Here is a 20,637-nt window from a genome sequence, read left to right on the forward strand (position 1 = left end):
TATGTTGGTAAATTGAACACCAATAAAAAAATAAATTAAAAAAATTAAAAAAAAAAAAAAGAAAAAGAAAGGAAGAAAGGAAGTCTTTTTTTTTTTTTTTTCTTTTTTTTTTCCCCGGATCTTTTTTTTAGTCGGGTGCTGGCTCTTGCTTAGAATACAGATCCTGGAGACAAAGCAGTTCAGTCTTGTGTTCTTTTAATGTCCTGGGGAAGGGGTGTAGGTCTGGGGGAGCTGACTTGTGAGATCCTAGACCAAGAAATAGAGTGTGAAGGGTGGTGTCGACTACTGCAAATAGCAGAGAAGTGAATTAGTGTTATTTTCTGAAGGAAAAACTGGGCTTAGAGAGATCAAGAATTGTAAATTTAGTTTCTCAAGGAGCCTACTAAGATTAGCTAATTTATTAATCCCCTCTGGTTACCCCTAGGCCAGGTGGATTTTGTTGGGTGTAAAAATAGATTGCTCCTAATTGCAAGGATGCATTCTCCAAGTAATTTACTACAGTTGCTTTTAACATAATTTTATTATATTTTACTTTTTTAAAGATTTTGTTTTTTAAGTAATCTACACCCATGGTGGGGCCAGAACTCAGAACCCAGGGATCAAGAGTCTTATATTCCACTAACTGAACCAGCTAGGTGCCCAGCATAATTTTAAATAAAAGGAGAAAGTAAGATAGTCATGTCTAAAAATTTGTGTAAGTAAATTTTATATATACAAACAAAATCTTGGATAAAATTCTTCAGGATAATCTAGGCAAGAAATAAATAAACCTATTTAAGAAAAAGTTTAAAACCCTGTGAGGGTACACAAAAACTTAAATGAAAAGCCTTACCATATTCTTGGATAGAAATCCTTCATTCTAAAAAAAAAAGAAAAAAAAAAAGAAATTCTTCATGCTAAACATGTTATTTAAATTAATTTATGAATTTAACATCCTGTTGAAGATAATATCTTTCTCTAGATAGGTAGAGGTTATTTTAAAATTCAAATGGAGAGGTACCTGGGTGGCTCAGTCAAAAGAACATCTCAGAACTCAATCTCAGGGTCATGAGTTCAAGCCCAACATTGGGTGTAGAGATTACTTAAATATTTTTTAAAAAGTAAAGTTCAAATGGAAAAACAAAGGCAAGAATAAACTGGAAGAAAAAAGCCATGTGGGGTAAATGGGACTAATCTTAAAACATATTCTAAAACTTCAAAATTTTAAATAATATGGGATTGTCATCTGACTGAACAGACCAGTGGGTCCAAATAGAGAATCCAAAAATAGAATAAAAACAAAAATGGGGCATGTGAATGGAACATATCAGATCAGTTGGGGAAAAGGTGGACTTTTCAATAAAGGTAATAGGACAACTTGATAGGTTTTCTAGGGAAAAAAGTGGATTACACCATGTACTGAATCCAGAATTAACTCCAAAGAGGTCAAAATTTAAAACTGAAAAAATTTAAGTTACAAAGACTGCAAACTTGAGTGAATTACTTTATAACCATGGAGGGGGGAAAGGTCTTTCTAACTTCAAAATCTAAAAAATCAAAACATAAGAGATTGATTATCCCTTCTACATGAATTAAAAAAAGAGTTGGGGATCCCTGGGTGGTGCAGCCGTTTGGCGCCTGCCTTTGGCCCAGGGCGCGATCCTGGAGACCCGGGATCGAATCCCACATCAGGCTCCCGGTGCATGGAGCCTGCTTCTCCCTCTGCCTGTGTCTCTGCCTCTCTCTCTCTCTCTGTGTGACTATCATAAGTAAGTAAGTAAGTAAGTAAGTAAGTAAGTAAGTAAATAAATAAATAAATAAATAAATAAATAAATAAATAATTAAAAAAAAAAGAGTTGAAGTGACAAACTGGAAACATTTGCATTTTACGTTACAACCTCCCTAATATATAAGGAGCACCAAAAAAATTGATTAAAGGACTAATAACCTGGTAAGAATAAAGAAAGAGATTAGCAAATAATACACAGAACAAAGTCTACATGTTCTCAAATGTGTGGAAATATGCTCAACCTCATCCATAATCAAATAAATTCCGTTAAAACTATATAGAGATACTGATTCTTATGGACTAGAATGGCAGAAATTTCCCCAAATTTGAAAAACTATATTGCTAGAGGGATTGCAGATTGGTACAGACTTTTTGGAAGGCAATTTGGCAACATATTTCAAAATTCCAATTGCATTTATTTCGCTGAGCAATCCTACCTCTAGGATTTTATCCTACAGTCATGATGATGTGTATCCAAGATTATTCATATAGCAGTCTTCACAATAGCAAAAACTAGCGATAAATAAACAATTGGACATAGTGCAACATTATGTAATGGGAGAAGAAATTGAGAACACTATGGCCTGGTACAAAAAGTCTCCAAAATATATTAAATAAAAACAAAAACAAGATGAAGAACCTTATGTTGTACTAATCTACTTTTTGTATAAGAAAGGGGGGAATGGATAAGAATAAGTATTGTGTTTGCATAAAGAACAAATTTGCAAAAGAAGCTAATAAAAGTTATTTCTTTGGCAGCCTTTGAGGGCAAGAAGATGAATAGGGACAAAGAAGGGAGTAATTTTTCACCATATACTCTTTTGGGACATACTCTTTATTATGTATAAATATTGTATTATGTTTTTATTCATTGTTATCTTTACATGAGAAGGAAGAGTTGTGGGCTCCTGGGTGGCTCAGCGGTTGAGCGTCTGCCTTTAGCTCGGGGCGTGATCCTGCAATCCCAGGATCGATTCCCACATTGGGCTCCCTGCATGGAGCCTGCTTCTCCCTCTGCCTCTGTTTCTGCCTCTCTCTCAGTGTCTCTCATGAATAAATAAGTAAAATCTTTTTTTTTTTTTTAAAGGAAGAGTTGTGTTCTTTACATTTCTTTTCAGAAACCTATCACAACTGGATTCTTCACAGTTTCCTTGGCTTGAGATCACTCTTTCATTTTTCTAATTCCAATCTTCTGATCACAAAAACAAATAATAACAGCAACAAAAACATTCATGAATTGTTTTTCCACTGTCTTTTTAAAGTTAGGATTCTGTCATTGACCATCTTCCCTTAATCTGCACTTTTTTTTTCTTTTTCTTTTCTTTTTTTTTTTTTTTTTTTTAGCAACCACGTCCTTACCATTGCTTCAACATATACTGACTCATGAGCGACAAATTTGCTTCCATTCTAGGCCTATCTTTTTTTTTTTATTGTGGTAAATTATACATAAGATCAAACTTACCATTTTAACCATTTTTAAATGTATAGTTCAGTGGCATGAGTACATTCACATTATTGTGCAACCTATCCATTTCTAGAAATTTTTAATCACCCTAAACTTAAACTCTGAACCCATTAAACAATAGTTAGCCACCCCCATCCCTTGTAATCCTTCATTTTTTAAAGAAATAGAAATCCTTTTTTAAAAATGTGTTTATTCATGAGAGACACAAAGACAGAGGCAGGCAGAGGGAGAAGCAGGCTCCTGCAGGGAGCCTGATGCGGTACTCAATCCCAGGACCCATGATCTTGACTTGGACGGGGAGGCAGACGCTCAACCACTGAGCCACCCAGGTGTCCCTCCTCTGTAACCCTTATGCTATTGTCTATGAATTTGACTGTTTTAGGTACTGCTCATGTAAATGAAAGTACACAATATTTTTTTGTGTCTGGATTATCTGACTCGGCATATAATATTTTAATGTTCATCCTTATACTCTGTATCAGATTTAATTCATTCTGAGGGCTGAATAATATTTCACTGTATATTTATACCACATTTTGTTTATTCATTTATCTGTTGAAGGACATTTGAGATGTTTCCATCCTTTGCCTGTTGTGAATAATGCTGCTGTGTTGTTCCCATCATTTGCCTGTTGTGAATAAGGCTGCTGTGAACATGGCTGTACAGCTATGTCTTAGAAACCTTGCTTTCAGTTCTTTTGTGTGTATACCTAGAAATGGAAAAACCAGACCATATCGTAATTAAGTTTTAATCTTTGGAGGAATTGCCATACAGTTCTCAGTGGCTGTACCATTTTACATTCCCTTCAGCAATGCACAGGGATTCCAATTTCTCCATATCCTCACCAACACTTGTTATATTCTGTTTTTTTTTTTCTTTTAATAATAGCCATCCTAATGAGTGTGAAGAGTGTCTCATTGTTTCGGTTTGTATTTTTTAATGATTAATGATGTTGATCATCTTTTGTGTACTTATTGGCCATCTATATATCTATGCAGCTGTGCCTATGGGGGTAGGCATGGGGAGGGGGTGGACTCTCTTCCAGGTAGAGGAGGTAGCAGGTTTTTGAGTGGCTCTGTCTAGGGCTCATCTGGGATATGGGTTGTGGTCAGGCTAGAAGAGAATATGTTCTGTAGTTGTAGTCTATTCAGACAGCCCCATGACCTAGAAAAACAAAGAGTTATGGCCAAATGCAGACACCTGTGAGTTTTGTCTATAAGTGTGGGAGGGGAATTGAATAGATTCCTTTCACCTACTTTTCTAACTCTATGATTGTATTTATTTATTTTTGTTTTTCAAGTTTTTATTTAAATTCCAGTTAATGTTAATGTATAGTGTAATCTTAGTTTCAGGTGTAGAATTTAGTGATTCATCACCTAAATACAACACCCATCACTCATCACAAGTGCCGTCCTTAAAACCCATCCCCCCTACCGAAAAACCTTTTAAATTGATGATTTCTGAAACATATTTGCATGTAAAACCTGATTATTTTCATTGCTTCATTACTGAAGTATTTGCTATTGGCTTTCAGTGATAATGCTTATTTGTTTGGAAATTTTCTTTTGGTCCTGGAGTGGTAGATCTAGTTTTTGTGTTTGAGGTGTTCCTGAATTATTTTGTGATCCTTGACTGTTCTTTCTAATTTAATATAACCTAAAAAATTGATAATAATATTTGAGCCCATGGGTTGAAAGGGACTGGGAAGGTAACTTAGCCTGTTTTGTTGTGGTGGTGGTTTTTTAAGATTTTATTTATTTTATTTGAGGAGGGTGGGAGGAGAAGCAGTCTCCCTGCTCAGCAGGGACCCTGATGCAGGGCTCAATTTCAGGACCCAAGATCATGGCCTAAGGTGAAGACAGACCTGGCCGAGCCACCCAGGTGCCCTTTAATCTGTGTTTTCATCTGCTATCTGCTTAACCTCTTCTCTCCAAGTGAGTTTTCTTTGTGATTTAGGTTTCTCTAGATAACAGATCTGTATTCTGGCAGAGTGAAATTATAACAGTCATCTTTCTGGGAAGGTTGAGAGACCCACTGCTCTTTTGCATTTGTTTTCCCAGCCACATTCTCTGTATGCTTTGTAAAAAATCAACTTTATTTAGGTATACTTCACAGTAAAACTTAACCATTTTAATTATTCAGATAGTTTTGCAAATAATTACCTGAGTACAAAGTCAAGTTGTTTTCTTCTAAAAGTTTTAGTTTTACATTTAAAAATATTTATTTATTTACTCATGACAGAGAGAGAGAGATTGGCAGAGACACAGGCAGAGAGGGAAGCAGGCTCCATGCAAAGAGCCCAATGTGGGACTCAATCCCAGGACTCTGGGATCACGCCCCAAGCCGAAGGCAGACGCTCAACCACTGAGCCACCCAGGCGGCCCCATAGTTTTACATTTTATATTTAGATCTATGATCCATTTTGAGTTAATTTTCTCTTTTTTTAAAAAAGATTTTATTCATGAGAGACACATAGAGGCAGAGACACAGGCAGAGGGAGAAGCAGGCTCCCCATGGGAGCCTGATGTGGGACCAATCCCTGGATCCCAGATTACAACCTGAACCAAAGGCAGACTCTCAACCACTGAGCCACCCCGATGTTCTGGAGTTAATTCTTCTATGAGGTTTATGATAAGGTTTTATTGTTTGTTCATTTATTTTGCATATGTCCAATTTTTCTAGCACCATCTGTTGAAAAGACTATTTTTTCTATGTTGAATTGCTTTTGCATCTTTGTCAAAAATCATTTGACTATAAATGTACACTTCTGTATTCTAATCTGTTCTGTTTATTTTTACACCAATACAACACTCCCTCTGCCCATGTCTCTGCTTCTCTCTCTTTAAAATTAAAAAAAAAATAAAGTAGGTTTACAATAAGTCTTAAAATCTGCCCATGTCTCTGCTTCTCTCTCTTTAAAATTAAAAAAAAAAATAAAGTAGGTTTACAATAAGTCTTAAAATCAATATTGTGGGGATCCCAGGGTGGCTCAGCAGTTTGGTGCCTGCCTTTGGCCTGGGGCGTGATCCTGGAGTCCCTGGATCCAGTCCCGCATTGGGCTCCCTGCATGGAGCCTGCTTCTTCCTCTGCCTGTCTCTGCCTCTCTCTCTCTCTCTCTCTGTCTCTCATGAATGAATAAATAAAATCTTTTAAAAAAATCAATATTGTGAGTCACACAACTTTATTCTTCACATTTGCTTTAGCTACTCTGTTTTTTTTTTGCATTTCCATATGAATTTAGAATCAGGTTGTTTAGGGACTCCTGGGTGGCTCAGTGGTTGAGCATCTATCTGCCTTCCGCTCAGGGTGTGATCCCGGTCTGGGAACCAAATCCTGCATCATGAACCCTGTGAGGAGCTTGCTTTCTCTCTGTCTACATCTCTGCCTCTCTCTCTCTCTCTTTCTCTCGTCTCTCAAGAATAAATAAAATCTTAAAGAATCAGGTTGTTTATTATACAAAAATACTGCTGGAATTTTGATTAAATTACATTGACTCTATACATCAACATGAAGGTAACTTACTCATAAACTATATTTTGTCTTCCAGTCTATCAACATGAATTAATCTTGGCTTTTTAAATTTCTTTCTTCAGTTTTATAGTTTTCAGCATATGGATTCTGCACTTTTTTTTTTTTTTAATATATTTACTTGAGAGAGAGTGCTGCAAGCATACAAGTGCAGGGATGGGCTGAGGAAGAGAGAGAGAGAGAGAATCCCAGGCAGACTCCCCACTGAGCCCAGAGCCTATTGCAGGGCTGGATCCCAGGATCCTACATATGACCTGAGCTGAAGTCAGACACTCAACCTACTGAGCCACCCTGCCCTCCCCCTACACTTGTATTTTTAAATATAGGCATCAGTGTTTTGTTTGGGAGAATTATCAATTGTAGTTTTCATTTGCTGGAGTATAGAAATAAGGTTGATGTTTATAGGCTGACCTTGTATTCAGTCTTGATAAAGTCACTTATTAGTTTTAGGAGTTTTTTGTTAGACTGCTTGGAATGTTCTAATCATCTCTATAGAGACAGTTTTAATTCTTCATTTCCATTTTGATGCCTTTTTTTTTCCTTTTTCTTATTTCACTGGATATGACTTCCAGTATGACATTGAATAGGAGTGATGAAAGTGGACATCATTGTATTGCTCCTGATCTGGGACAGGAAGCATTCAGTCTTTTACCATGAGTGATAGGTCTTCTCTCTCTTTTTTTTTTTTTTTTTTAGGTCTTCTCTTAATGTAAGAAAAGTCATTTCTATTCCTAGATTGCTAGGTGTTTCCATCATGAATAGACATTAAATTTTGCCAAATGTTTTTTCTACATTAATTGATATGATCATATATTTTTATTTTTAGTTTATTACTATGGTATATTAATTAGTTTCCATATATTAAACCACTGTTGCATTACTCAGATAAAAACCAATTTGCTTGTGATGCAGTCTATATTGCTGGCTTTGATCGCTAACTTTTTGTTGAGCAAATTTGTGCCTATATTAATAAAGAATACTGGTCTGGATAAATTTGTGCCTATATGAATAAAGAATATTGGTCTGTACTTTTTTTTGTTACTGCCTTAGTCTGATTTTGGTATCAGAGTAATGCTAGCCTCATAAAAGGAGTTGGAACATTCCGCCCCCTCCCCGCCCGCGCCCCCCCCCCCCCCCCCGTCTGTTTTTTTGGTAGAGATTGTGCAGAATTGACATTATGTATCCTTTTGAGTATTTGGTGGATTACAATCACAAAACCATCTCAGCTAGAATTTTATTTTTTGGAATGTTTTTAACTATGAATTCAATTTTCTTCTTTTGTCAATTGAAGTATAGTTGTTATATCATTATGTAAGTTTAGCATACATAACATGTTGACTTGGTATATTCATATATTGTGGTATAGTTGCCATTGTAGCATTGCTAGCACTTCTATCATATTACATAATAATGATTTCTTTTTTGTGGTGGGAATAATTTAGATTTCATCTCTTAAAAAGTTAAACATTTATAATACCATATTGTTTGTTATCACTCTACTGTGCACTACATCTCCAAGACTTATTTATCTACTAATTACAAGCTTTTATTCTTTTTTTTTTTTTTTTTTTTTTTTACAAGCTTTTATTCTTAAACAATAGATGTCTTATTCCTCCAGCCCCTAACCCTTGGTAACCACCATTTCACTCTCTGTTCTTATTATTTTGTTTTTTGTTTTTGTCTTTCTCTGTTGGATTTATTTCATTTAGTATAAAATCTTCAAGGTCTATCCCTGTTGTTGCAAATGGCAGGATTTCCTTTCTCGTGGCTGAATAATATTTGTGTGTGTGTGTGTATACCTGTGTGTATCACATTTTCTTTATCTATTCATTGTTGAAGGGCACTTCGGTTGTTTCCATACCTTGGCTATTGTGAATAATGTAATAAACATGGGAATGTGTCCATCTCACCAATACACTATTTTCATTACCTTTGGGTGTGTACCGCAAAGTGGTATTGTTCAGTCATATGATAGTTATGTTTTTAATTTTTTGAGGAACTTCCATATTGTTCTCCATAGTAGCTGAACAAATTTATATTCCCATCAACGGTGTACAAGGGTTCCCTTTCTCCACATCCTCACCAGTTCTTATTATCTTGTCTTGTTGATAGCCATTCTAACAGATGTGAAGTGACATGTTGTGGTTTTGATTTGCATTCTCCTGATAAGTAGTGATGTTGAGCATCTTTTCAGGTACCTGCTAGCCATTTGGATGCCCTCTTTTGAAGAATTTCTTTTTTTTTAAAATTTATTTATGATAGTCATACAGAGAGAGAGAGAGAGAGAGAGGCAGAGACATAGGCAGAGGGAGAAGCAGGCTCCATGCACTGGGAGCCTGATGTGGGATTCGATCCCGGGTCTCCAGGATCATGCCCTGGGCCAAAGGCAGGCGCTAAACCACTGCGCCACCCAGGGATCCCGAAGAATTTCTATATAGTGCCTCTGCCCATTTTTTAATTGGATCATTTGAGGGATTTCTTTGTTTTGCTATTGAGTAGTATTCGTTCTTTATATATTTTAGATATTAAACCCTTTTCCAATGTATACTTTGCAAATAATTTCTCCCATTCTGTGGGTTGCTTTTAATTTTGTCGATTGTTTCTTTTGATGTGCAGAAACTTTTAAGTTTTCTATGGTCCCACTCACTGATTTTTGCTTATTGCTTTTGTTTTTGGTGTCATATCCAAAAAGTTATTGCTAAGGCAAATGTTGAGGAGCATCTTTATATTTTCTTTTTGGAAATAAATGAAATCAAACCAGAAACAGAACTATAGAATGAGAAATTAAACTAAGAGCTGGTTTTTATAAACCTAAGCAAAAACAACAAACTTTTAACTAGACTAAAAAGAGGGCTCAAATAGATTAAATCAATATTGATAAAGGAGACGTTACAACTGATACAGAAACACATAGGTTCATAAGAGACTACTATGAACAATAATATGCCAACACATTAGATGATATAGAAGAAATGGATAAATTCCTAGAAAGACACAACCTGCTAAAACTATATCAGAAAGCAATAAAAAATCTGAACAGACCAATAATGAGTAAAAAAAAATTGAATCAATAATCAAAAACCTTCCAACACAGAACACCAGGCCCAGACAACTTCACTGGTAAATTCTATCAAACACTTAAAGAACTAATGCGAATCCTTCTCAAAATCTTCCAAAAATCTGAAAAGCGAACACTTCCAAACTCAATCTATAAGGCCAGCATTAGCCTGATGCCAAAGTCAAATAAGGACATTACAAGAAAAGAGAACTGTAGATCAATATCCCCAATGAATATAGATTCAAAAATTCTCAACCAAGTATTAGTAAACTGAACTCAAGAATACATTAAAAAGGAACTCAAGAATGCATTAAAAAGGTAACTGATGGTTACCATGACCAACAGGAATTCACGACTGGGATGAAAGGATGTTTCCAGGTCCACATACCAATAAATACAACACATCACATTAAGTAAGAGATAAATAAAAATCACATGATCGTCTCAGTACATGCAGAAAAAGCATCTGACAAAGTACAATGTCCTTTCATGAGAAAAACACTAAAAAGACTGGGTATAGAGGAAACATACCTCAACATAATAAAGGCCATGCATGAAAACCGCAGCTAACGTTACACTCAACAATGAAAAACTGAAAGCTTTTTCTCTAAGATAAAGAAAAAAAAGGATGCCCATTTTCATCCCTCCTATTTAATATAGTACTAGAACTCCTAGCTCGAGCAATTAGGCAAAACAAAGAAATAAAAGGCATCTAAATAAAAAAAAGAACTAGTATCAACCTACAGAAATCAGTGGCATGTCTACATACTAACAATGAAACATCTGAAATAGAAGAAAGCTATCTCATTCAGGATAACACTGAAAACAAGAAAATACCTTGGAATAAATTTAATCTGTACAATAAAAACTATAAGACTTTGTTGAAAGAAATTGAAAAAGATACCAATAGAAAGATGTCTCATGTTCATGATTGTAAAGTTTAATATTGTTAAAATGTCCACACTACCCAGAGCCATGTACAGATTCAGTGCAATCCCTTTCAAAATTCCAGTGACATCTTTCACAGAGATAGAAAAAATAATCCTAAATTTTGTATGGAATCAAAATGACCCTGAATAGCCAAAGCAGTCGTGAGAAAGAACAGAGCCAGACGCATCACACATCTTGATTTCAAACTATACTACAAAGCTATAAAACAGTATGATACTGACACAGAAACACAAAATTATGGAAGCAGCCCAAGTGTCCACTGATAGAGATGAATGGATGAAAAAGATATGATATATATATGTAATATATATATATATATATTACCCAGCCATTAAAAAATAATTAAATCTTGCTGTCTGCAATGACATGGATGGCGCTAGATAATATAATGTGAAGTAAATCAATCAGAAAAACAAATACCATATGTTTTTACTCATATGTGGAACTTAAGAAATAAAACAAATGAGCAAAGGAAAGACAGACAGACAAGCCAAGAAAGAGACTTAATTATCGAGAACAAACTGTTGGTTACCAGAAAGGAGGTGGGTTGGGGCATGGGTGAAATGGTAGGGATTAAGGAGAGCACTGGGTGATGTATGGAATTGCTGAATCACTATACACCTGAAACTAATATAACACTGTATGTTAACTAAACTGGAATTAAAATAAAAATTAAAAAGAGGGAAAGGAAAAACAAGAAAGATTAACAGAATGGAGTGTATAATTAAATACCTGCATATACAAGGACCTAATATTCAAAAGGAGAACCAAGAACACCAAACGGATACTCTCTTCAACAAATGATTTTGGGAAAACTGGATAACCACAGGCAGGAAAATGAACTGGGACTTCTATCATACGTCACTCACAAAAACCAACCAGAAATGGATAGAAGACTTAAACATAAGATAGTATACTTACATTAGTCTGTGTCTCTCATGAGTAAATAAAATCTTTAAAAAAAAGAGTATTTAGGGAATAGATGGGTAAGGAAGATGCATACTCCATTAACATTCCCAAGCTTTTTCTTCCTATAACTCCATGGATCTGGCCGTAACCCTCTGAAATCAATAGTTTATTAGTACAGTTTTGCCTGCATCTTCTTGAGACCAGTACTTCCATACTAACTCTTTTGACTTAGGACATTCTTTTGAACTGCTAATCGACATGTATAGTTTATTTTCAGAAGTCTCTGAAATGGGTCATTAATAGCACATTAGTAAAATTAACCCCAAGGTCTTACTTTTGCCCAAGTGCCAACAATTCAGTGACAAAGATTTTTTGACCAAACTTTAGTCACTTTTGAACTTTCTAGATCTGTGCATTTACTTATAAAATCAAGATTTAGTAAGAACCCTGTCAGTTTAACTAGAACCCTCCACCTTTAATATGTGATCACCCCTGCTACCTGATCAGGTTCCTCACCCTCTGCCTTCACCTGGTGCTGTGTGATCAGGCTGGCCTGCCTTCAGCAGGGATCCTGTTTGGTTGGTTTAACCAGAACACCATTACCCCTGGTGTTTCCTTAGAATTTTTTCAGGCACTGACCCTCACCTTATTCCCTGACTATACATTTCCACTTATCCAATCTTCAGACTGTGAACTTGCAGTCTACCTTGTAAGTTTTAGGAGCAGCACCTGCTCCTTTTCCACCTGCACTTTGAGTAATGTGAAACAGATGATGCTTTCATTGTTCCTTCATGTATCCTCAAGACAGGTTAGAACAGATGTATACAATTTGGAAACATGGTCCAGTCTGCTTCCTCCAGTTTGAGGGGTGAAACTGGGCAGCCCATATCAATACCACGCAAGGGAGAGTTGGGACAAGAGTAAAAATGCCACAAAACATTACTAACATTTTGAAGATGGCTTTTGGCTTGTTTGGGCATTTGCTTGTTTCTATAAACCATTGACTGTTTTCCAGAGGTATTACAAAATTGGCTCAGAAAGTTTTTTTGTTTTTCCAGTTTCTGTAAGGGAACAATAGCTTGGAGATTCCTAGTTCTGCATTTTTAAGATGTCACTCCAGGAACTGTATTTTTATTTCCTGTTCCAATAATTTTTACTTTTAAATGAGTAAGGTCGGGGAAGCTTTATAAACTGCTAAAAATTACAGACCTTATCAAAAATACAATTGGGATTTTACTCTCCAATGAAAAGTGCTTTTGTCTTACCACATATTAGGAGCACATAATTAAGCAGGAAAAGGATTGTCTTAGCTTGGGCATTGTAAAAAAAAATACCATAGACTGGGTGGTTTAAACAACAGACATTTATTTCTTACAGTTCTAGAGGCTGGGGAATCCCATGATCAAAGTGCTGGCAAAATTCTGGTGAAGGTCCAATTCCTGGCTTGTGGATAGCTGCTTTCTCTGTGCTGCATTCATATGACCTTTCCTTGGTATATACACATGCAAAGCAACCTCTTATAATCTTTCTTTTCCATTTTATGGGTACTTTTCCCATCATGAGTGTCCTACCCTCATGACCTAATCTAAACCTAATTATTTCCTTACAGTGCCATCTCCAAATACCATCACACTAGAGATCAGGGCTTCAATGTATGAATTGGGGGGGTGGGGAGGGGGTACAACAGTTCCTAATAAGGATTTTTCTCATTCACCCAACTAACAGACTTTTAAAAAATAGGTTAAGCAGGGATGGCATTCAAAGTACTTTGTTCAGGAGCCTCATGCTGAAAGACATGATCATAGTTTGAAAAATGCAAAGGCACACTATAATTTGGGTCAGACTTAAAATCAGAAATGTCATTTCTCCCAAAATAAATAATATAAATTTGATGCAATTCCAACTAGAATATCAAAGCATTTTTGTATTTCAAGAACACAGTCTTCATTTATATAGAAAGAAAATTAACTTAGAATAGCCAATAAAATTATGCAGCAAGGAGGACTTGGTCTTTTATGCAATATCAAAATACAATAAGGCTAATGTTAAATCAGCTTATCAACTAATATATTAATATAGAAGTAGAAAAATAGATTAGTGAAATGAGAATACAGAAATAGGTCTTGGTATAAATGAAAGTACAAGGCAGTTTCAGTTGAATGAAGAAAAGATCATGTGGTTAAAGGATTACATAGCTAAATTTCAGTTGAACAGAAAAGGATGGTATTGGTAAAGAATTAAGAATAGGCCTTTCCCACTGACCCATGTCTGGAAAGATGACCTTTCTACCGGTTTCCTTGAAGAAAATACTATTGTAGATTTCTCATTTATATCCTGTACCTGGACTGAGGCAGGTTGCGGGGAAGCTGTGAATTGGCATGTAGACATCAATAGTCTATGTGACTAAGGCATCATAAGTCTTGGGAAACCAAGGCAGCAGCTTCCCTGTGCTTAAGTGGGTATCAGTTTCACAACTGGGTGTGTATATCACACCACGCAGATGCAGTACTGGGTTACCATAAGATGTCCTGGATGAGAATGTTAATGTTTCCCAATGCTTAGGTAAACCACATCCATTCTGACCTTTTCTCCCCTGAGCAGTGTGGAGGCCCTGGAAACTGTGCTTACTTGGGCAGTCACAGGACTATGAAGGTGTTTTTGGTTTTTTGGTCAGGGCAAGGCTAATAATAAACTGGGTTAAAGCCTGTTTTTTTTGATTGGTGGTTCAAATCTGTGATTGCTGTTGGTGGACACCACAAGTTGGTCAGAACAATGTGACCAGCTGCTGAATAGATGGATTATTTTAACAAATTGTGCTTGTATAACTGGAAACCCATATGGAAGAAAATAACAAGGAATCCTCATTTTTATATGACATTAAAAATTAAATTCTAGATAGATGAGATATTTACATATTGAAAAAAGCAAATAAACAACTTGCAAGGAAAACCTAAGAAATATACAATCGAAAGATTAAAATATCTTAACCAATTCATAAGCTTAGAAAAAATTAATACATATCTGGTTACACAGAAATTTAGGGTATTTTAATGGAAAAATCATTTTTTTGTGATTAGACAAATAGACAAATTCCTAATGTCTTTAATGTCTAAAGAGGTCTTAAAAATTGACAGAGATAAATAATCCTATAGGAAAATGAGCTAACATTATAAAAATGTACAAAGAAGCAAATCTAGGAGCAGGTGGTTATACTCGTCAACATGAATTTAAGTAATATATCTGTTGCAGTGTTAGAGGAGAGTTGTTTTTGAAAATGACTGATAGCATCTATTAAAATTTAAAAAAATAGCATATGTCCTTTGATCTAACAATCTCTTGCCTGTAATCTATCCCCTAGAAATAAACATATCTGATACTTAAGGTCCAATTTTAATTGTAGTGTTCTTTGTGGTGGCAAATAACTAGCAACAAGTTGAATCAGTAAGGGGGAATGTCAGAGTAAATTTGAAGTGTGCAGTATCACAGATATTACTCATCTTATTCTATGTGACTATCCTAATCATTGTTGTACCTTGGCACTAGCCAACTACTGGCACCAAAAGGTAATCCCTCCTAGTTTGGTTTGAATTAAGAGTTTTTGGGATCCCTGGGTGGCTCAGCAGTTTAGCGCCTGCCTTCGGCCCAGGGCGTGATCCTGGAGTCCCAGGATCAAATCCCACATCAGGCTCCCTGCATGGAGCCTGCTTCTCCCTCTGCCTGTGTCTCTGCCTCTCTCATGAATAAATAAAATCTTTTAATAAAAAAAAAATGAAGAGTTTTCAGTTGCTCTGGTGACTTCAAAACTGCACAAGCTCAAGGGTGAAACACTTAAGGAACACGAGGGGAATGCTTAATGAGGAATGGAAGAAAATGAAGGATAATTTAGATTCATGTAGATATACAGGTTATTTGGGTACATTACCCCAGAAAACCAATCCCTGGCATTTATAATCTTCTCTCAAGACCAATGTTCAAAACCTCCAACAAGTAGTATAGTGATACAGTTCTATTAGCATTTAATTATTTTGAATTTAAAAGAAATTGATATATGTGAAATATGCCTAAGGTTTAAATGTTGTGTATGCATTTTTATCACTATTCAAAAAGAGCACTAACAACTTTTTCTATGTTAAGTTGTTGTGGAAAGAGATTGAGTAAACAAAAATCCTCAGAAAGATTTGCTTCAAATAAAACAATATTGTTTAGGTCTCAGATCTTTTTTAGCACTACTTTCCCCAAAGAAACAAACAGGGGGTACTGATTGAGTGTATCTGGCAGATAAGGAAAAAAAGTCTGAGGTTAAAATTGAAGGTGAGATACACGAGAATTGACATTTTACTTAGTGGCATGTTTAAAAGTTTGAGAGTAACTTAGTTTCCTTATTTTAAAAATATCAAATTCTTAATGCCAACACTAGTATGTGGACTTTTAAGATTTCTAATAAATATTTCAGTAGAAACCAATTTTTAATATCAAGTCTGTGCATATATTATTAAATGATCTTTAAATGAATGTAATCCAACCAACCTGTTGCACAATCATGCTATAACTTCTAAGAGATCACACAGATTAGTGACGTTACATGCAAGAGTAAATTTAAATAATTTAAGCTACCATCCCAATTTTCAAAAATGACTTATAGTAAAGGTATGATTTTAGAAATATTTCCTATAAAATATTAGCATCTATCTGGACTGTGAGTCTATATTACACGTACTCCATGTACACCTTTCCTAGTCCTATCTTTATCTTTTTTAATTTCCAGAAATATACAAACAATAAAACACATTACTACAACTCAGACATAACTATCATTTTGTTATAGTTATCTGGAGTCTTTTATTTCTTTTTAATCATAGTTATATAGATACAAAACTGAAGTATCTTTTAGCTATTTCTTTTCCACTACCTTTCTTTCTAGAGGCAACCACTTTTGGAAATTGAGTGTGTATCCTTCCAATTCATTCTTTAGCTTTACATAAAAATATTTATTCATAATCAATGCTTAATACTAGTGTTTGTTAGTGTTGATTTCATTCAAATTCAGTTATGATTATATTTATCCCTTCATTTTCACTCTACATGATTTTTCAGGTCTTTGTGTGTGTGTGTGTGTGTTTGTGTGTATAAAAAACCTGTTATACTTTACTCAGAATATTCTACTGTGTGCTCTTATCACATTTTATTTATCCATTTCACAAGCAACAGATATTTGTTTCCAATTTTTTGCTAATATAATTCGTGCTTCAATGAACACAGAAGTACATGACTCCCTAGGTACATGTATCGGTTTTGTGGGAATATGCATGTATACTCAAGAGTGAGTATTCTGGAATCTATTTTAGAAATTCCCTCCTACTCCAAGGTTTTAAAAACATTCTCCTATAAAATTCTTATATTACTAAGTTTTGCTTTTTGCATTCTAATCTTCAGTACTTTTGGGTTTTATAATAAATAATGTATTACTACAGCAGAGATCTAATATTTTTCCACATGAAGAATCAGTTACCCTGAGACCATTTTTTGAATCATCCATGATTTCCCTACAAACTGGTGATACCACCTCTATCAGTTAACAATTCCCCATAAAGGCATGCATGTTTCTGAAGATAATATTCTGTTCCAATTTCTGATTTCTACAAATGCACCAAGAACAAGTAATTTTCATTACATATGTAGCAAAACATTTTTAAAATGACAGTTCACTTAATGTCAAATCTTTATACCTCTTAATGCATCAGGTAGACCTTCCAGAACCATGTTACTTGGTGTTCATGACTGGATCCTTACTTCAATTAGATTGCTCCTAACAGTACATCATTAACAATGTTTGTTGTGGCAGTTCTGGGAGTACCTAAGTTTTCATGATATTAAGATACTTATTAAAATTGTTAGTATTTAAGTTTTGAGTTGTTGGTGAAGTATTTCCCACATTCATGTCACTTTATTGTAAAACAAATCTTCAGTGTAACATTAAATGTGTGTTCTGATGAAAGTTTTGCTAAATTCAAGGCATTCACAGAGTTTTAGTGAGTATGAATTCTCTGGTGTCTAATATGATGTGACTTCTGGCTAAAAGCTTTGCCACATTCACTACACTGATAAGGTTTTTCTCCAGTGTGGATTCTCATATGTAGAGCAAGAGTTGAGAACTGAGAGAAGGCTTTCCCACATTCATTACAACCGTAGGGCTTCTCACCTGTATGGCTTCTCATATGAACAGTAAGAGATGAGCTTTGACAGAAGGCTTTCCCACATATTTTACATTCATAAGGTTTATCACCCGTATGAATTCTCACATGCACAATGAGTGATGTGATTCTAGAGAAGGCTTTTCCACATTTATTACATTCATAGGGTTTCTCTCCTGTATGAATATTGTGATGTTTAATGAGGTATTGCTTCTGCCTAAAGATTGTTCCACATTCATTACATTTATAGGGTTTCTCTCCAATATGAATTTTCTCATGCTCAGTGAGATTTGATTTGCCACTGAAGGCTTTCCCACATTCTTTACATATATAGGGCTTCTCTCCCGTATGACTTCTCTGGTGTCTAATGAGGCTTGACTTCTGAATGAAAGCTTTCCCACACCCTTTGCATTCATAAGGTTTCTCTCCGGTATGTATTCTTTGATGGATAATAAGGTTTTCCTTCTGGCTAAAGGCTTTTCCACATTCATTACATTTAAAGGGTTTCTTTCCACTGTGGATATTCTGATGTTTAATGAGGTATTGCTTCTGGCTGAAGGCCCTTCCACATTGATTACATTCAAATGGTTTCTCTCCTGTATGGATTTTCTCATGCTCAGTGAGATATGATTTGCCATTGAAGGCTTTTCCACATTCCTTACATGTATAGGGTTTGTTTCCAGTATGATTTCTCTGGTGTTTAATGAGGCCTGGCATCTGAATAGAAGCTTTCCCACATTCATAAAGTTTCTCTCCAGTATGATGTTTCTGATGAGAAAGGAAGTTTCTTTTCTGGCTGAAGGCTTTTCCACATTTATTACATTTATATGGTTTCTTTCCCATATGACTTCTCAAATGTAGAGTAAGGGATGAGACTCGAGAGAAAACTTTACCACATTCAGTACATTCATGTGACTTTTCTCCAGTATGCATTTTCTTATGTTCTATGAGGTTTTGCTTCAGGTTAAAGGTTTTTCCACATTCATCACATTCATGAGGTTTCTCTCTACTATGAATTTGATCATGCTGAAGGAGATCTGCTTCAGGCTGAAGGCTTTCTAACATTTTTATCATGTACAGATATTTTTTCCAACAAGAATTCCTCAGTAGCTCTTGACATGTGACATAGACAAAAGATTTTCCACATTCATCAGATTCATATGGTTTCTCTCCAAAATTAATCCCCAGGTAGCTAATGAAGTTGAATTTATGTTCAAAGACTTCACATTGCTTATCCTGAGATTAGACAATTACAGACTGGGATTAACTATATGACATCACTGTATTCTTAATGGTTCTTTCTTAGATATCTTCTCTTATATGTTTATATTATGTTCAAAATTCCCTTAAGTCCCATACATATAGTCTTAAAGAAACAGTGTCTGTGCTCAGAGGAAGTACTTTCTGTTACCCAGGTTTTCTGAATTTTTTCTTAGCTGTATTTTCCTGGAGAAGAATGAGACTCAACTCACATGTCTTCCATGTTGTGTCTTTATCTATTTATAAATTTCCCAGTCCTTTTCTAAAAAGGAATACAAAAAAAATCATAATTGAAAAGAGCTATAACTAAAATATTTAGTGCCTCACATGAAGTAAAAATCCAGTAAAGTAGCTGTCATCATCAATACCACTAACACTTGTGATTTTTTCCAATGTTATTAATAAAATTTCAGAAATGTGATATTGTAAAACAGACTCTTTATTTCAAACCTAGTTTACCAGTATAAAAGAAAGCTTAAACACAAGTAACATTTACAGTTGCATGTAGCTTAAACTGCTTTTTTATGTGGGGCTCAATTCACAACCCTGAGATCAAGACCTGAGCCAGATCAAGAGTTGGACATTTAACTGACTGAGCCATTCAGATGCACCCCCCCCTTTAAAAATGTTTTAAATTTATTTTTTTCAGGTGCCCCTTAAACAGCTTTTTTTTTTTTTTTTTTTTTTTTTAATTTATGATAGTCACACAGAGAGAGAGAGAGAGGCAGAGACACAGGCAGAGGGAGAAACAGGCTCCATGCACCGGGAGCCTGATGTGGGATTCGATCCTGGGTCTCCAGGATTGTGCCCTGGGCCGAAGGCAGGCGCCAAACCACTGTGCCACCCAGGGATCCCCCCTTAAACAGCTTTTAATGTAACTTTGTACACTTCATAAATAAGTAAAATAAAACATAAAAACCCCATGACAAACAGGATGAAAGGACAAACACATAAAATTGGGAGAGCCTCAGGTGAAAGGATAAAAAATAATATGAATAGAAGAATTATTAAAGAGGATGTGTGGTTAAATAAGATAATCTCTATCTTTCTGAAAGTCCATTAAAATGACATTAAGAGGATGAAGGGCATATACTCATAAGCATTAAGAGGCTGGAGAGACACCAGTGGATGAGATGTTTTAGGAAATTTTGGAAGGACAGAAAATAAAGAATTATAATTTAACAGCAGAATCGAATGACTTAAAAGCCCACAGAAGATGGTGCCACCTAGAAACAAGGTAATTTGTCAACACAAAGGCTCTATAACTGGATAGACTAGGTGAGAGTGGAAGGTGAGACTTATAAAAAATGATTATAAAAGCAGCAGCCGGGGGGATCCCTGGGTGGCTCAGCGGTTTAGCGCCTGCCTTTGGCCCAGGGCGTGACCCTGGAGTTCCGGGATCGAATCCCATGTCGGGTTCCCGGCATGGAGCCTGCTTCTCCCTCCTCCTGTGTCTCTGCCTCGCTCTCTCGCTCTCTCTATGTCTATCATAAATCAATCAATCAAT

The 20,637-nt window shown here is 35.5% G+C and overlaps 1 protein-coding gene across 3 annotated transcripts in view; it reads right to left on the reverse strand.

Moving 5' to 3' along the window:
- Positions 1-3,798: 3,798 nt before the first annotated feature.
- Positions 3,799-20,637, reverse strand: part of ZNF260 (zinc finger protein 260) — a 31,079-nt gene continuing 14,240 nt past the window's right edge. For 2 of the 3 annotated variants that reach the window (XM_077908804.1, XM_077908876.1), the window contains exon 3: positions 13,025-19,392. In XM_077908804.1, the coding sequence (XP_077764930.1) occupies positions 17,706-18,944 (1,239 nt within the window). In that variant the 5' untranslated portion in view covers positions 18,945-19,392 and the 3' untranslated portion in view covers positions 13,025-17,705. Of the gene's footprint in view, positions 3,943-13,024; positions 19,393-20,637 lie in introns of those variants that run through there. The other variant, XR_013385981.1, reaches the window with a different exon arrangement.

This window comes from Canis aureus, chromosome 1 (genome assembly GCF_053574225.1).
Source record: "Canis aureus isolate CA01 chromosome 1, VMU_Caureus_v.1.0, whole genome shotgun sequence".
Lineage (NCBI taxonomy): Eukaryota > Metazoa > Chordata > Mammalia > Carnivora > Canidae > Canis > Canis aureus.